This window comes from Anabrus simplex, chromosome 12 (genome assembly GCF_040414725.1).
Source record: "Anabrus simplex isolate iqAnaSimp1 chromosome 12, ASM4041472v1, whole genome shotgun sequence".
NCBI classification, from domain to species: domain Eukaryota; kingdom Metazoa; phylum Arthropoda; class Insecta; order Orthoptera; family Tettigoniidae; genus Anabrus; species Anabrus simplex.
The window spans coordinates 49,794,607-49,810,101 of NC_090276.1; the positions used below are offsets into that span (position 1 = coordinate 49,794,607).

At 38.0% G+C, this 15,495-nt stretch overlaps 1 protein-coding gene across 1 annotated transcript in view; it reads right to left on the reverse strand.

Moving 5' to 3' along the window:
• Positions 1-15,495, reverse strand: part of Prosalpha2 (proteasome alpha2 subunit) — a 32,282-nt gene that overhangs the window by 7,512 nt on the left and 9,275 nt on the right. Inside the window, exons 3-5 of the mRNA XM_067156053.2 lie at positions 14,923-15,036; positions 11,803-11,944; positions 2,802-2,957 (exon numbers count right to left, since the gene is read on the reverse strand). Of these exons, the coding sequence (XP_067012154.1) occupies positions 2,802-2,957; positions 11,803-11,944; positions 14,923-15,036 (412 nt within the window). The remainder of the gene's footprint in view (positions 1-2,801; positions 2,958-11,802; positions 11,945-14,922; positions 15,037-15,495) is intronic.

Sequence of the window (15,495 nt, forward strand, 5' to 3'; positions counted from 1 at the left end):
AAGGTCCTCTGTGTAAAACATGTAAACACGTGTATGTAAATGTCTCTAGATGTAGTTTAATCATGACAATTATTTAAGGAGATACATTTCACTTATTTATTTATTCATTTTTTTATTTAAAGTGTTGTAAATATACATATATAAAGGTCTCTAGGTTTAGTTTAAACCTGGTTATTTTAGGAAATTAGAGCCGCTAAGAAACTTCAAAATATTCAACTTGTTAGTACATTACAATTTTAACTGTTGCACATGTAGCTCATACAATAATTTGCTATAGAAAAGGAGCCCAAGAAATATATCTGTTTCAACTACAGGAAGAGCAACATTCCGTAAGAAAAGCTCAGGATCCGAGTGATGGGTGCGCTTCCGGCAAAAGTGTACAACAGAGGTCCCTGCAATTGTAAACCGAAAGCCATGTGCTTATACCGAATGAAACTGATCATCTACTTACTGGGTCTACAGTGCATGCATGCCACTTCACCCAAGCTATCCTTGCGTATTCCACAATGGAAACCATCGGCTGTACTCTGCTTATCCTCGAGCAACGTGGCCAGTTGGAATACGCTTGGATAACAGTCACAGGTTGTTTGATGTACCTTCGGTTCCCTGTCTTGTCTGACAACCAAGTGAGGCACCTCCATGGATAATATGACGATCTGAAATAATCCTGGATCTGCATACTGGCCCAAAGGAAAACATGGACCCCTCGATTTATCAGAGGCTCTTCCTGTCCGTTGTTGGCCGGTATCCAGATTCAATCGCCGTTTACATGGATGGTTCGAGGGCAGAAACGAAAGTGGGCTGTGCATTCGCTGTTGACAACAATAGGTTTCATTTTGCTCTCCCGGAAAGCTGTAGTGTATACACAGCAGAGCTCAATGCTACCTGTGAAACTCTGTGGTATGCGCTGTCCGATATGAGCGCCGACACTTTCTCCTGTGTACCGACTCCTTGAATTCGCTACAGTCTATTGATACATGTTTTCCTCGGCACCCTCTGGTGCAAAGAATCCAGGACCTGCTGACCAGGTGTTCGGATGCTGGCACCAGAATCACTTCTTATTTTTTATAACTTGCTTTACGTTGCAGTGACACAGACTGATCTTACGGCGACGATGAGATAGGAAAGGCCTAAGAGTGGAAAAGAAATGGCCATGGCCTTAATCAAGGTACAGCCCCAGCATTTGCCTGGTGTGAAAATGGGAAACTACGGAAAACCATCTTCAGGGCTGCCAACAGTGGGGTTGGAACCCACTATCTCCTGGATGCAAGCTCACAGCTGCGCGCCCCTAACAGCACGGCCAACTCGCCCAGTAGGATCACTTATGTGGCTCCCAAGCCACATGGTTGTAGAGGGAAACGAGTTAGCTGATAAGGCTGCCAAGAAGGCTGTTACACTGCCCCGTTGCCTTACAAGGTTCCAGCAAGTGATATTCGCTCCCAGCTAAGACATTTGGTTAGGTCCCATTGGGAGATGGAGTGGCAGGCCACACTCCTATTTACTGAAAGAAGAATCCCCTCCGGTGCGTACTTGAGGTGATAATTTTACCGAGGTACACATCCTTACGTGGATCTAGTCAATCTGCGCCATACTCTAAAACTCCCAAGTACCATCTCCCTCATCCTGCGAGATGACGAGCAGTCAGCAGACCTTGTCATCGGTTTTATGATGGATAGTGGTTTGTCTTAACGCATATAAACGTAGCATTTCAAATTAGTCTTTATATTATTGTTTACCACACTTTTAAATCGATTGTGTTTTAGTTTCTGTTTGTATATTTTAATGTGGTTTTTTTTTTAATAGTAGTTTGCATGATATATTATTGTATTTTAAGGCAATGTCTTATTCCACCATAATCTATCACCAAAAATAAGGCATTGCAAATTCGATTCACTAACTGTTTTAAACTCACAATCATTGTTCATTATCATTTGTTTTAAATTCTAGTCTGTGGATACATTTTAAAATTTTAATTATCATATCATGTCGTCCATCTCGTACCATTAAGGGCCGATGACCTCAGATGTTAGGTCCCTTTAAACAAGCATCATCAATATAAACACTGGACTAGAGGGTATGAATACTGATAATAGAAAAATTAACAAGCCCAAATTTGCTCGTAACAAACGACAAATTAGTAAAAGAGTTCTCATTATAACCAAAGGGTAATACATAGATTAATATAGAAATTTTCAAAGAGCATAAAGATATTGTCATTACAACGGGGTTCTCTCCTCCATACTACAGTGGCCGCATCGGATGCGTATTTCGCTTTAGCCCTAAGTGGCCGCGCTCTAAATTTCTCATTCCTCTTCTGCCTTGAATCATCCTTAGCAAGCTGATGACATCCTTTCCTTAGATTCTTAATGTCATATAATGAATAGAAACAAACACTTGAAAATGTTAACATTTCCTTACACTAAATGAGTGTTTCGCTCTAATGTGAATTATGCTAAATCCAATATAAAATTTCATTGCTTCTATGGAATCATTTTTGGGACTTCAAGTTTCTTCCATTAAATGCGGGTCACGCAAATTGGGATTATACTGTATTAAAGTATATTGTGTTACACAACTTGTTATAGATTTCATTAGGGGTGGAGGGAAGAGGAGTAACAATTATATTGTAACATAAAATGGGCACCCTGATTCATAAATTTGAATAACTGAATGCTTTACACACGTGACACACAATACTAAGCTATACCAAATACTGCAGCTTAAAGACAACATGAATCTTAAAAAGAAAAGAGCATTCATTCTAAACAAATCTTAAGTTACAGAATGCAGCTGAAATTTACCTCTTTTCCAGGAAAGTCTTGCCATTGATGAAGTTCTTTCCCATGGCTGTGGCTTTCCAGGCAAAGTATGCTCCAGATGGATCACATTGGTACAGATGTGGTTTGCCGTTCTCCCAGCCACACACTAGTAACGAAACACCAAATGGACGAACACCACTGTAAACAAAATCAATGATACACTATTACACAATGAAGGAAATCATAAGTTTTGAAATAAAAGTATTGTATTTCTCTGAATCCAAGACTACTACCACTTTTCCCCTCAAAAAAAGTCAGGCTTTGAAAGTGCTTAGTGAAATCATAATTTCATTTGTATGTATGTTCAGTCTTCAGCCCTAAGGCTGGATGGATCCTCAACAGTTCTGCCATCAGCTGTCATAGATGGCCTAGGCATCACTGAAGAGGCGTACTAGGGAAATGAGGAGTGAGATAGTTTCCAGTTGCTTTTATGCTGGTAATAAATTTCAAATTTAATTTGAGAAATAAAATAAACAAACACACGTATCATACAAGTCCTAACTACTTCCCTAATAATTTTCATTACAGGTATCTGATACTGCCTTTAAAAGTTCAGGGAATTCCTATTCGCAAGTCCACATTCACATTGCATCTCGTGTTATGACCATTCCGACCTCGCATTGTTCATGTTCAATTCCTTTAAAGCGTCCTTGTTGCGGTCCACTGACTGCCTTTCTTGAAGAGTATACATTTTTAGACTATTTTTGTCTTCATGCCAACGCCAAACACTGGCTTTAGTTATGCCGTATTTTCTTGCGCCTGCACAATTATTCTTTATTTCCACGTGTTTAATATAATAGAGTAAATTAATGTATTATTTGGGTCCACCTTTTCAATACAAAATGTAAAGAGTTTAAATTACATAAATGATTAGGGACTAGTTTCGACCTAGTACTAGGTCATCGTCAGCCTAAAGCAAAATTTTTAAAAAAATACCAAAGAAATTAAACAATGTAAAGACACGTAAGGTCTCGTAAAAGTACATAACATGTGAGATATTGTGCAGCACTATGCTAAAAAATAACTCTCTGGAAGAGATGTTATAGATAGGAATCCTTGAGTTGATTCCTATCTATAACATCTTTTAATGTGCACTGGACTTACTATGAATCTCTTCCAGAGAGCTATTTTTTAACATAGTGCTGCACAATATCTCACACGGTATGTACTTTTACGAGACCTTACGTGTCTTTAAATTGTTTAATTTCTTCGGTTTTTTGTTTTAATTTTGCTTTAGGCTGACGATGACCTAGTACTAGGTTGAAACTAGTCCCTAATCATTTATGTACTTTAAACTCTTTACATTTTGTATTGAAAAGGTGGACACAAATAACACATTAATTTACTCTATTGTAATCACAGTTCAATACGGATCTATAATTGTGAAACTTATTTCATTTAATAACACGTTTAATAACCATTCATTTAAAATTGGCATCATCAATATCGACGAGAACCCATTGAAAAGTTGTCAGCAATACCTTTCCACGTGTCTCCATAATACGACAATCCATCACAAAAATATTTTTGCTGTCTAAAAAACAGTTACTTTTACTAAGTGTCAGGTACAGTAGACACATTATAGCTCTAACACTAAGTAACTGTGGCCTTTCTAACAGTTGATGTTGATGTTTGCTGTTTAAAGGGGCCTAACAGTGTATAATAAAGACACGGTCGTTGAAGGTCGAGTTTCGTGCACGCGAGGGGTGGGAAAAGCAAAGCAGCATTGTTACCACTGGGAAAAGATCAGTTCTGCACTCTTTGTTGTAAGATGTTGGCATGGAAAAGATCTCTATACTAAACACAGAACTATGAACATGAGGGAGGAGCCAGATTTGCTCACCCACCCACACCAGCCAATGGAAGAGTGTGCTGTTGCCTAGATATAAAAATGAACACAATGGGTTACTGTGTTCGATAAAACTATTTCTTTCCATGCACAAAAATCATTACAGATTCAATCGTTTTGGCAATGCTGTGCGACAAAACTAAAAATTCTGAAGCTTTCTACCCAAACACCATGATTCTATGACCAGGAATTCGCGATACCATCAGCCCTTGAACTGAAGGGATAATTTCAACACCTGCTTTTCTTGCGAAAGGTAAGAAAGTGCTGAAATATTTAGGTTCCCTGGGGAACCTCTCTCGGTGAAATACAAGCTATAGCAGCTATTGCAGTATCAGGTCAGTGTGGTGGAAATTTAACACGTTCTGCAAGTTGAACATTTGTATACATAATGTCTCTCAGCAAGCTAAGTAGCAGTCGAGAATTTGATAGTGGTATCACTCGTAAAATTTTACTAAGCCAGGCGTGAAATATAAATTACAGTGCTGGCTTTTTAAAGAAGCCTTCAAACACAGAAGTGTTTGAAAATACTTTTCTTTCTGAAAGCTGGGAGCTGACGGGTCAGGCTTCCAATATGAATGTACATAATGGTGTCCAGTATTCTTTCTGACAGAAGAAAGAATACTGAAATAGGGAATAAGCCCATATTTAGATCACCGGAAAAACATTGCATATTTTAGAAACTTCGCAATAAATTTGGACATCTTTGGAAAGTGTGCTGTACACCGAACAATAGACTTTTGTAATAATGAAAAATCTCCAATGGCTACGAAATTGGTGTACTTAATGAAGGAAAAAATTAATTATAACGGCTCCATATTTTCCATGCTATTGAAATCCATGAGTTTCAAATACAAGGAACCACTGAATTAATGTATGTATTTATTTTACCTTATAAAGACACTACAGGAAATGCTACTCAGATTACATTGTGTCAAACAATAACAAAGCCTTGTATGGGTTGCAAACTACTATGTATAACATCTTGCAGGAGATCTCTACAATTTGCTTTATGTCACACCGACACATAGAGCTCTTATGGCAACGATGGGATAGGAAAGGCCTAGGAATGGGAAGAAAGTGGCCATGGCCTTAATTAAGGTACAGCCCCAGCATCTGCCTGGTGTAAAAATGGGAAACCACAGAAAACCAGCTTTGGGGTTGCCGACAGTGGAGTTTGAACCCAAAATCTCCTGGATGCAAGCTCACAGCTGTGCGCCCCTAACCGCACGGCCAAATCGCCCAGTTTATCTCTATACCTGCCTTGTGTCATAACTGTAAGCATGTGTGAACTTCGTTGTAAGCATAGATGAATGTAGGATCAGGACTTCTATCACATACAAGGATTTTGATTTAGAGTGCATTGTGTTTAAAGAGTACGGCATGCATATATTGTGAATGTGGAACAGTGTTGAATCTCTTTCTCTCACCAGTCTTCCTGTCAATGTGGCAACAATGCTCAGCGGGAAACATGCTACTGGACAAGGCTATGTTCATATTTGTTCTGTATTTACTATAGTGGCACGTTTGGTGTTTACCTGACAAAAATAAACTTTTGCCATATATCAACCCAAATGCAAAGAGAAGAACTCCACCTAATCAATACTTGTTTATTATTAATATTAAAATTACAGGACCGGTTTCGACCCTAGCGGGTCATTCTCAGCTAGACATACGTATCAGTGAAAGTCCGTTATAGCGAGAATTCATAACAGCGAAAAATTTACTTGCTATAACGGAGTGTCGTTATATCCGATTTTTGTATAAAATACCAATATAAATGGTCCGTTATTGGACATTATAAATTTTCCAGCTAACTCATTCCTGTTTGCCAGCGTTTCGCCCCCATGTGCTAGGCTGGGCTCATCAGTTGGTACCTAGCACACCTACCAAGACGCTGGCTAGTGCATACCGTGGAGGCCACTGCGTAGGCTAATTGTAGCCACCGGCAGTGCCAATGCACTATGAGAGACTTTGTCTCCTTATCAAAAATTGATGCCTGCTTGGCCATCGGATGATATAGATGTTGTTTCCCATACGGAATCTGAAATATTTGTTCCGAATGAGTAAATTTATAATACCAATATAAATGGTATTCCAGTTAGCTGGAAAATTTATAATGTCCAATAACGGACCATTTATATTGGTATTATAAATTTACTCATTCGGAACAAATATAGAATTTTCTAAGCATTTATTGGAACATTCCCTGTGCACTAAATGAACCCGAAGAATTGTTTATCCATTGCAAGATGTGGCTCGACAAGTTAGCAGTTTGCAACAGGTCATTGTAACATTAAGCCAGAATCTCTAAATTAATAGTTATAAATGAAATCAAGAACAACCACGTTGGAGCGCGAAAATTTGATATCTCAGAAGCAAACATTTGTACAGTAAAATACCAGTATAACAAAATTTTGGGGACCTCAGAATTTAATTTATTATAGTGAAATTTTCGTTATACTGAAATAAACTAATTCTTAAGAACTTGCCCCTTGCTGAACTGTTGAAGAATCTGCATTATTTCAACATGAATTTACACATTAAAAACCTAATACTGTATTTATTAAGTGAGAGGAAAATTAGAATACATATATACATGAAGTAATGATATAAGGTACAGGTACTTGCAACAAGTCTTCAGCATTTGACTTTATATTTCAAAAAAATACTGATTTTTTTTCTGAACACTCCCAGACACAAACGAATATTCAAGGCAGTCAGCAACCACTGCACTTGAATTTAACACAGATTCTGACACATCACTTCGTGACAGAAGAAAATCCTGAAGACTACATGCCATGTTTGTTGCCTGCACAAGAGTCAAATTCTGTTGAACACCTTGAGGCACATCTCCCACTTCCTCCTCATCACACGGATTCCTATCACTTAAAATATCTACTGTTTTAGAAATCAGTATGTTGGAATACATATCTTTTATATTACTTCGTGTTACTTTCCTCTAATTCAAAATCCTTTGTTCTGTTGCAAAATTCAATGATGATGTTGAGTAGGCCTATTGTTGTCGAAGTACACTTAACACATTGCTGTCCGGCCCATCTGACGTATAACTGGCCCCTGTGGCCGGAAGGTTTTGGCAGAGACATGGAGTTATTGCACGGTACCATAACTTCATAATTTTAGGTTGATTCACAGTTATATCTGTCCACTTTAAAGTTTTTGGTGAGATTTTATACTTCGGTTCATTCTGGTATTGATATCTGTTTGATTCCTCCACCATATACGCCAACAAATCATTACAAATGAACAACTTGACATCACAACCTATATTTTCAGGTTCACTCGGCGAAATTTTAACGCCAGGCGTCCACGAGAAAGACTCCAAAAACAGTATAATATCCTGTTAGGCCACTCACTGCCAGAAATAGGGAGAATATTATCAACAGTACTTACATCAAGACCATCTTTGCTATCTGAAGCATCAGGTCATTGCTCACATGGTGCAATAAACGTGTCATTCAACGCATCACTTCCACATAAATGCATGACACTAGCACTAGAATTATCATTAGACAATTCATCTTCACTCTTTTCATAATCACGGGAAACATATGACAAATTATCAGCGTATAATTCATGTATAATATCACCAGGAGTCAGTCCACTGTTTTTGTTGACCGGGGCTGCCATTTTTGTTTACTAGCATTGATGGATACACAGAAGATATTCGAAGCAAAAAACAAACGCAACTGACGCACTAAAACGGGCAAAACCAGTACTAAAAGAAGCGTAGTTTTTCTACCATTTAGGCACATCAACGACAATCTTCAAATAGTTCTTCAATAACCGTTAGATGGCATCAGAAGACAGACTCGCACAAACACGTATTTATACGTGATCGGCTGCAGAGCACCGTGCTTGGAAACACGTATTGATACGTGAGCGGACAGCATTGTGTTAAAACGTTTCTTTTTAAAAATCTGTATAAAATTTACCATCATATACTGTAGGTTGGACTATTTCTAAAATTTACTATTGAACTTAGGGATGTTTATTTTATGAATAGAATAGTGTATTTTTAGTATTCTTTTATGACATTTATGATATACTAAAACATCATTAAGATGTTTCTACATGGGAAAACAAAAAAGAACGTGTTAAGCAAATAAAAACTATCCAACAGGGATACAGAAACACTAGACTTTTTCCGACATGAGGGCATTTTCCAGTTAACTCATTCTTGATTGCCTGCGTTTCGCCCTCGTGTGCTAGTTGGGCTCGTCAGTTGGTACTTAGCACACCTACCAAGACGCAAAGGTAGTTACTCATTCAGGACAAATATTTCATGTTCCCTATGGGAATCAACATCTATTGTATATCATGAGGGCATTTTACGTCATGTATCCGCGGGTACAGTGTAAACTACCATATCTACCATATTATTAAAAGGTGTGAAAAACATGAGAGAACAAATATGAAAACCTTTTGTGCTGGGGCTCATAAAATAAGAAATGCACTGAAAGTTGTGAAAAAAAAATCATCAAACAACAAATACGAAAACATGTGCATGGAGGCCAATAAAAATATCAAAGTACAGTAGAACCTCGATAATTCGAAATTGGTTAATTCAAAGTCCCGCCTAATTTGAAGAAGCTTTCATTCCCAGAAACATGAGTTACGGTTTTGCAAGTTATCTAAATTGTTTAATTGGAAATACAGATAATTCGTAATTCGAAGAATAATGTCGGTCCCATTACCGAAATTCATACTTTTAATTCAAACTGCCTTTATATTTAAAAGAGTAGGTTTTTTTCAGAGTAATTTAAATGTGAAATTTATCAGCGTCATGACAGAACACATCTTCCGGAACGTGCTGGGGGTAGATTTCAGTATTTTCACTAAGTTTGGTGTGTCTACAGTGTGCTTCATATTTGCTAAGTTCAAGTAAAATCGTAATTCTTTTGTATTCAGCATTTTAAGAAACACCGTAATATCAATTAGCAGACAGTGTGAAGAGAAGCAGAATCCGCAATGCAGACAGTTGGCAAAAAAGTGTGGCTCATATTATCAATTTGTATGCACCGAATATTGTCGACGTCAATGAAACGGCATTTTTTTAATGCCGAGCCCGAATGGACTTACAGTTTTATAGGAGGGAAGTGCCAGCTGGGTAATTGTACAGGGGGGGGGGTCATTGCACTGTGTTGCAATGCACAAAGAAGCGAGAGACTTCTTCCCCTCGTCATAGGGAAGTTCGATAAGCCACGAGGTTTTAAGGGCGCTGGACACTTTCCATGCAAGTCAGGACATTTCAATGCATTCAGTACAGTAATCTAATGAATAAAGGACTTGCACAAGGGAGCCAGCATAATTTGTCCTCGTCTTTGAATTGTGCGGGTTTTTTCTTTCGATGTGTGAGATTATGTTTGCCAGTGATTTATTCGAGTGCATTATTTGAATAATATAAATGCACCTTGCTGGATACATTTCGGGAATAGATTTTTCCAAGGCATTTAAAAGGTTTAAACTGTGAATCAAGGTGATTGCGTGCATTAATGCGTCTTAGAATATTTTGTAACGCGGCAAGGGTTTGCATTTCTGAATTACGAGATAAGTACCATGGCGGGAAATCATACAAGGATAGGTGAGTCACTGTACTGTGTTCAAATGCAGACGGAAGCGAGAGACTTTCTCCCCTCGTCATAGGGAAGTTTGATAAACCATGATGTTTTAAGGGCATTGGGCGCCTTCCATGCAGGTACAGGACATCTAAAATGCATTCAGTTCAATAATCTAACGAATATAGGACTTGCACAAGATAGCCAACATAATTTCTCCTCGTCTTTGAATCATGCTTTTGTTTTATTTCGTTGTGTGAGGTTATGTCTGTCAGTGAGTTATCCAAGTGAATACTGCATTGTGAATTTGAACAATGTAAATGCACCTTGTTGGATACATTTTGGAAATAGTCTTCTTTCATGGCATTTCAAAGGTTTAAACTTTGAATCAAGGTTAATTGCATGCAGTACAGGTCTTGGAATATTTTTTTATGTGGCTCGGGTTAGCATTTCTGAATTAAGAGTTGGCAGTTAATTTGAAATCACTTAATTCGAAGTCCGATTTTTGCATCCCAACGACTTTGAATTAACGTGGTTTTACTGTATTATTGCAGATCACACTCTTTCTAAAACAAATGTTAGTAGAAACCTTTCATATTGGACCAGGAGGTTATTAAACATTATTGTCTGGTCACACTCCTTGACAATGAATTTGAGGTTACACTCGACCATGTGCAACTGGCAGGAATGATTTTCGCCACCATTTTGAATCGAACAAATCTTTGACCAACTTAAGTGATCAAGTCGAAACTCGAAGGTGCGAGTTCAACATTTGCGACCTCTGGGTGCTTCAAGATGCGGACACCCAGTCCACTTTCTGGCAGATTTTAACACGAGAAACAATAGGTGTATGCAGAGAGGGGGAGAGAATGGAACAATCGAGACTGAGGTGGTATGACCATGTGAAATGAACGGGAGGACCAAAAGTCCAAAGTTGATGCTTGAACTGGAGGTTATAGGGAAAAGACCTACGGGTAGACCAAAGAAACAATGGAGAGAACAAATTGAACAAGACCTAACGAAGATGAAATGCTTGTTGTTTAAAGGGGCCTAACATCTAGGTCACCGGCCCCTTCTAAGGAAGAGAGTGGCAAACTTTCAAGAGACTTTGATGAAGAATGATGAAAAGAGAGGCAGAGATAGAGATCAATGATCCACAACCCAATAAAAGATGAGACTAGACAAGGGGAATGATGATAATGATCTTAAATAATTCATTTCCACTGCTTTGAGCTTGCAAATATCTCTGATAGTTAGAGAGTAGGTTTTAAAGCTGTACATAATGACAGAAATAAACAAACAAACTGCTGTTAATCATCATTTTTGGTTCTTTCTGGGATTCGGGAGCCCTACAGAAATTTTCACACTTGGATGTGCTTTTTTTTTTCTGCTGAACTATGCATGGCTTTCACCACAGATATCTGAAATTACCCACTTCGACGAGCCTTTCTTCGTCCATTCTTCACTGTGTAACGCAAATGCACATTAAGACAAAACCTAATGTTAAGAATTACCCTGTCACTAAAGATTCAATGAAAGGAAATGAATTAGCACATACCCTGACTGAGTGTATTCCTGCATGACCATTGCAACTCTCTGAACCAACTGGACAGTAGGAATGGGCTCCCCATACACAAGGAAATACTGCTGTGCCATCTTTCTCGCACGCTTCACCAACAACCGGTAGTCAGGTCCCATACCTGAAACATCAAACAACATGAAGAATATAGTACAACTGTCAACTGAATGCCAACAGGAGGTTCATCATAAAAACAAAAACAGTTCTTACATTTACATTAAAAGCAAATGTAGCCTTTGGAATGTCGTAATACTCTACCTGTACGAGTGAGTAAGTTACCTTATAAAACTGAGGTAGATTACATACAATTTAAGCTTACAAGAAACGCATCCGAACTTCAAAATCTATCTCATATCGTATCATTTGCCATCACCAATATCACACAGAGAATTGAAATGTGTAAATAAAATGAGGTAACACATGCACTAGTTGTAGGTAAATGGGCTAGAAGAGGCTGTGATGTTGCGTTAAATGGCGACTCACGGCGATGCTGTGAAATATTTGCCTGAATGGAAAAAAAAAGTTATAAGTGAGATTTTATGTCCACAAATAATTGCTTCTTGTTCCATATTGTTCCATTTCGTACAGAAATCGTGACAACAGCTTTGTTTGCCATTGGAATCCAGGCACTGTTGCTGTTACAGATAACAGTGTGATAACATGGAAGTTGATAAGTGAGTTCTAGTGTCAGCAATGGTTCTATTTATGTCAGAATGGCAATATCACCTATCACTTTTGCGAAATTGCAACATAATGAAATTAAAAATTGTGACACTCAACAAACTGCATCACAATCCGACTATGAAGAGAAACTACCAATGAAAATTTTGCTTCCAATAACTACATCATTATAAACAGTTATGCCTTTCGGCGTTCAGTCTGCAAGTCTCTGAATTTACTAAATGTCGCCGCAGTCCTTTATTTGCAATTAGTGCTGTGGCCTCGTTTAGTTCTATACCTCTTATCTTTAAATTGTTAGAAACTGAGTCTAACCATCGTCGTCTTAGTCTCCCTCTACTTCTCTAGGTCTCCATAACAGAGCCCATTATTCTCCTAGGTAACCTATCCACCTCCATTCGCCTCACATGGCCCCACCACCAAAGCCAGTTCATGCGTACAATTTCATCCATCGAGTTCATTCCTAACTTAGCCTTTATCTCCTCATTCAGAGTACTCTCCACCATTGTTCCCACCTATTTGTACCAGCAATCATTCTAGCTACCTTCATGTCAGTTACTTCTAACATATGAATAAGATCCCTGACTCCACCTAGCTTTCGCTCCTGTAAAGCAAAGTTGGTCTGAAAACTGACTGATGTAAAGATAGTTTCGTCCGGAAGCTGACTTCCTTCTTACAAAACACTGTTGATTGCAAATGCGAGCTCACTACATTACCTTTACTACACCTTGATTCAATCTCACTTGCTATATTACCATCCTGGAAGAACACGCAACCTACATACTTAAAATTTTCTACCTGTTCCAGCTTTGTATCACCAATCTGACATTCATGTCGCCAGAGACATTTTACATACAGACATTCTACAACAAGAAGTGCTGAATGGACTTTTCGAATCTGAAAATTTGAACCTGTAATCTCGGGATCCAGAGGCTGACACTACCACCTGATCCAACGATGAAGCTATATAACTACAGTGAAACCTTGTTAGTGCGTTCCTCATTAACATGTTTTCCCGCTTAGCACGTCATAAATTCGAAGTCCCGATTCTCATCATATTAAATCTATATAAAAATACCTCACTTATCGTGTCACAAATTTTCACTATTACCGCTTAGTACGACCTCATTTTTCGCAGCCCTGAAAATGGTATTTGTCATCCTTTGTGAAACAAACGAGATTTCCAACTCGGGTAAGATCCGTCGCCACAGTTGCGCGATTACGGTAAAAGGCCTTAAATTCCTGAACTTCACAGGATAAGTTGCATGTTCGGGAACAAAGCCATTAGCCTCAGGAATGTTCAGTTTTGCTTGCCGATTAGTCTATTTGTGCTTGTATTTCGCATTCCATTCAGAAGTTAGAAATTTATTTTGTGTTTAGTGGTAGTGAAGTGTAGCAAATATTTGACGCGTGATACTGTAGCCTCTATCTAGATTAGTAACATAATCATGTGAAACTGACTAGCGTGGTGCATATTTGTGATGTGACAGCCTAGTTATGGATACGGAGAAAGTCGTGAAATTCCTTACTAATGAAGCCAAAATAAAAAACTTTCGGAAAGTGGACTGAAACCCGCATCTTCAAGAGCGCAAAGGTCACAGATATTGAACTCGCACCTTCGAGTTTCGACTATCTCTCAAGTTGGTCGAAGTTTTGTTCGATTCAAAATGGCGGCCGAAGACATTCCTGCCAGTCGCAATTCACTGTCAAAGAGTGCGACTAGAGAATAATGTTTAATAACCCACTGCTCCAAAATAAAAGGCTTCAATTAACATTTGTTTTAGAAGGAGTGTGACCTGCTAATAATACTTTGATCATTTTATTGACCTCCGTGCATATGTTTTTATATTTGTTGTTTCGTGGTTTTCACACCTTTCATTGCACTTGTTATTTTATAAGTACCAGCAGAAAAGTATTTCATATTTGTTCTCTCATGTTTTTCACACCATTTGATACTTTTCTCTCATCTTCAGAAATGGTAGATATAGTTTTCACTTTACCCGCGGATACACGATGTAAAATGCCCTCATGTCGGAATAAAACGTATCTAGTGTTTCCACATCCCTGTTGGATAGTTTTTATTCGTATATTCAGTAGTACATTTTCTCGCTTAACACAGTCATTTTTGCTGTCCTCTGCAGAAACATCTTAACAAGGTTTTACTGTACTTTTAGTAAGTTGCATCATTTTTCAGTAAGCCATGTACAATTACATATCCTAAATGGTACAGCCTAAACCCATTTTGTATAATTTTATTCTAGGAAGTGAAAGACATTTTAATGAAAATTCAGCAGATATACTCAATGTGGGCATATGGAATTTATGGATGTCATACATAAATCACTTCTTACAACAATGTCAAAATCAAGGAGCAATAAATTAAGAATCAACATCATGGTCAGTTGAGAAAATCTTACTTACCACTGTATACCATGCCTATGTGCTTCGTAATTGTCTCCACTTTATGCACACTCTGTTCATCATAAAGAATTGATTTGTGTTTATTCTCTGTTGCAAGAACGATTCCATTCTGAGCTAGAAAGAAAAAAAAAAAGATTAGTAATATAATGCTCTAAACCAACAACAGCAGGGATGCAATCATTTGAGAGATAAGTACTTCTTACAGTGCTAGATGATGCCATTATTTCCATACTGGACAAGTTAAGTTACAACACACAAACATACCATTCAAATGCAGCAGGAGAAAACTCACTGGAAATAGGGTTTTGGGAGATGATATTTTATGTACCAGCACAGGACAGAAGTGGTGAAACTGTATGAACTGTGATGACCATCAGAGCCTGAACAAATACTATATACGGTAGCATCAAAAAGTTAAACTCGCCTCCGATATACTTTATATATTCTTGAAACTGACAGTTGATTGATTTATTAGATTTCTAATCTATTGCCTGTTGCAGGAATTTGTCCATTCTGATGTATTACAAACTAAAATACAATATTTAATTATAATTATTATTCAGGTATTGTGGA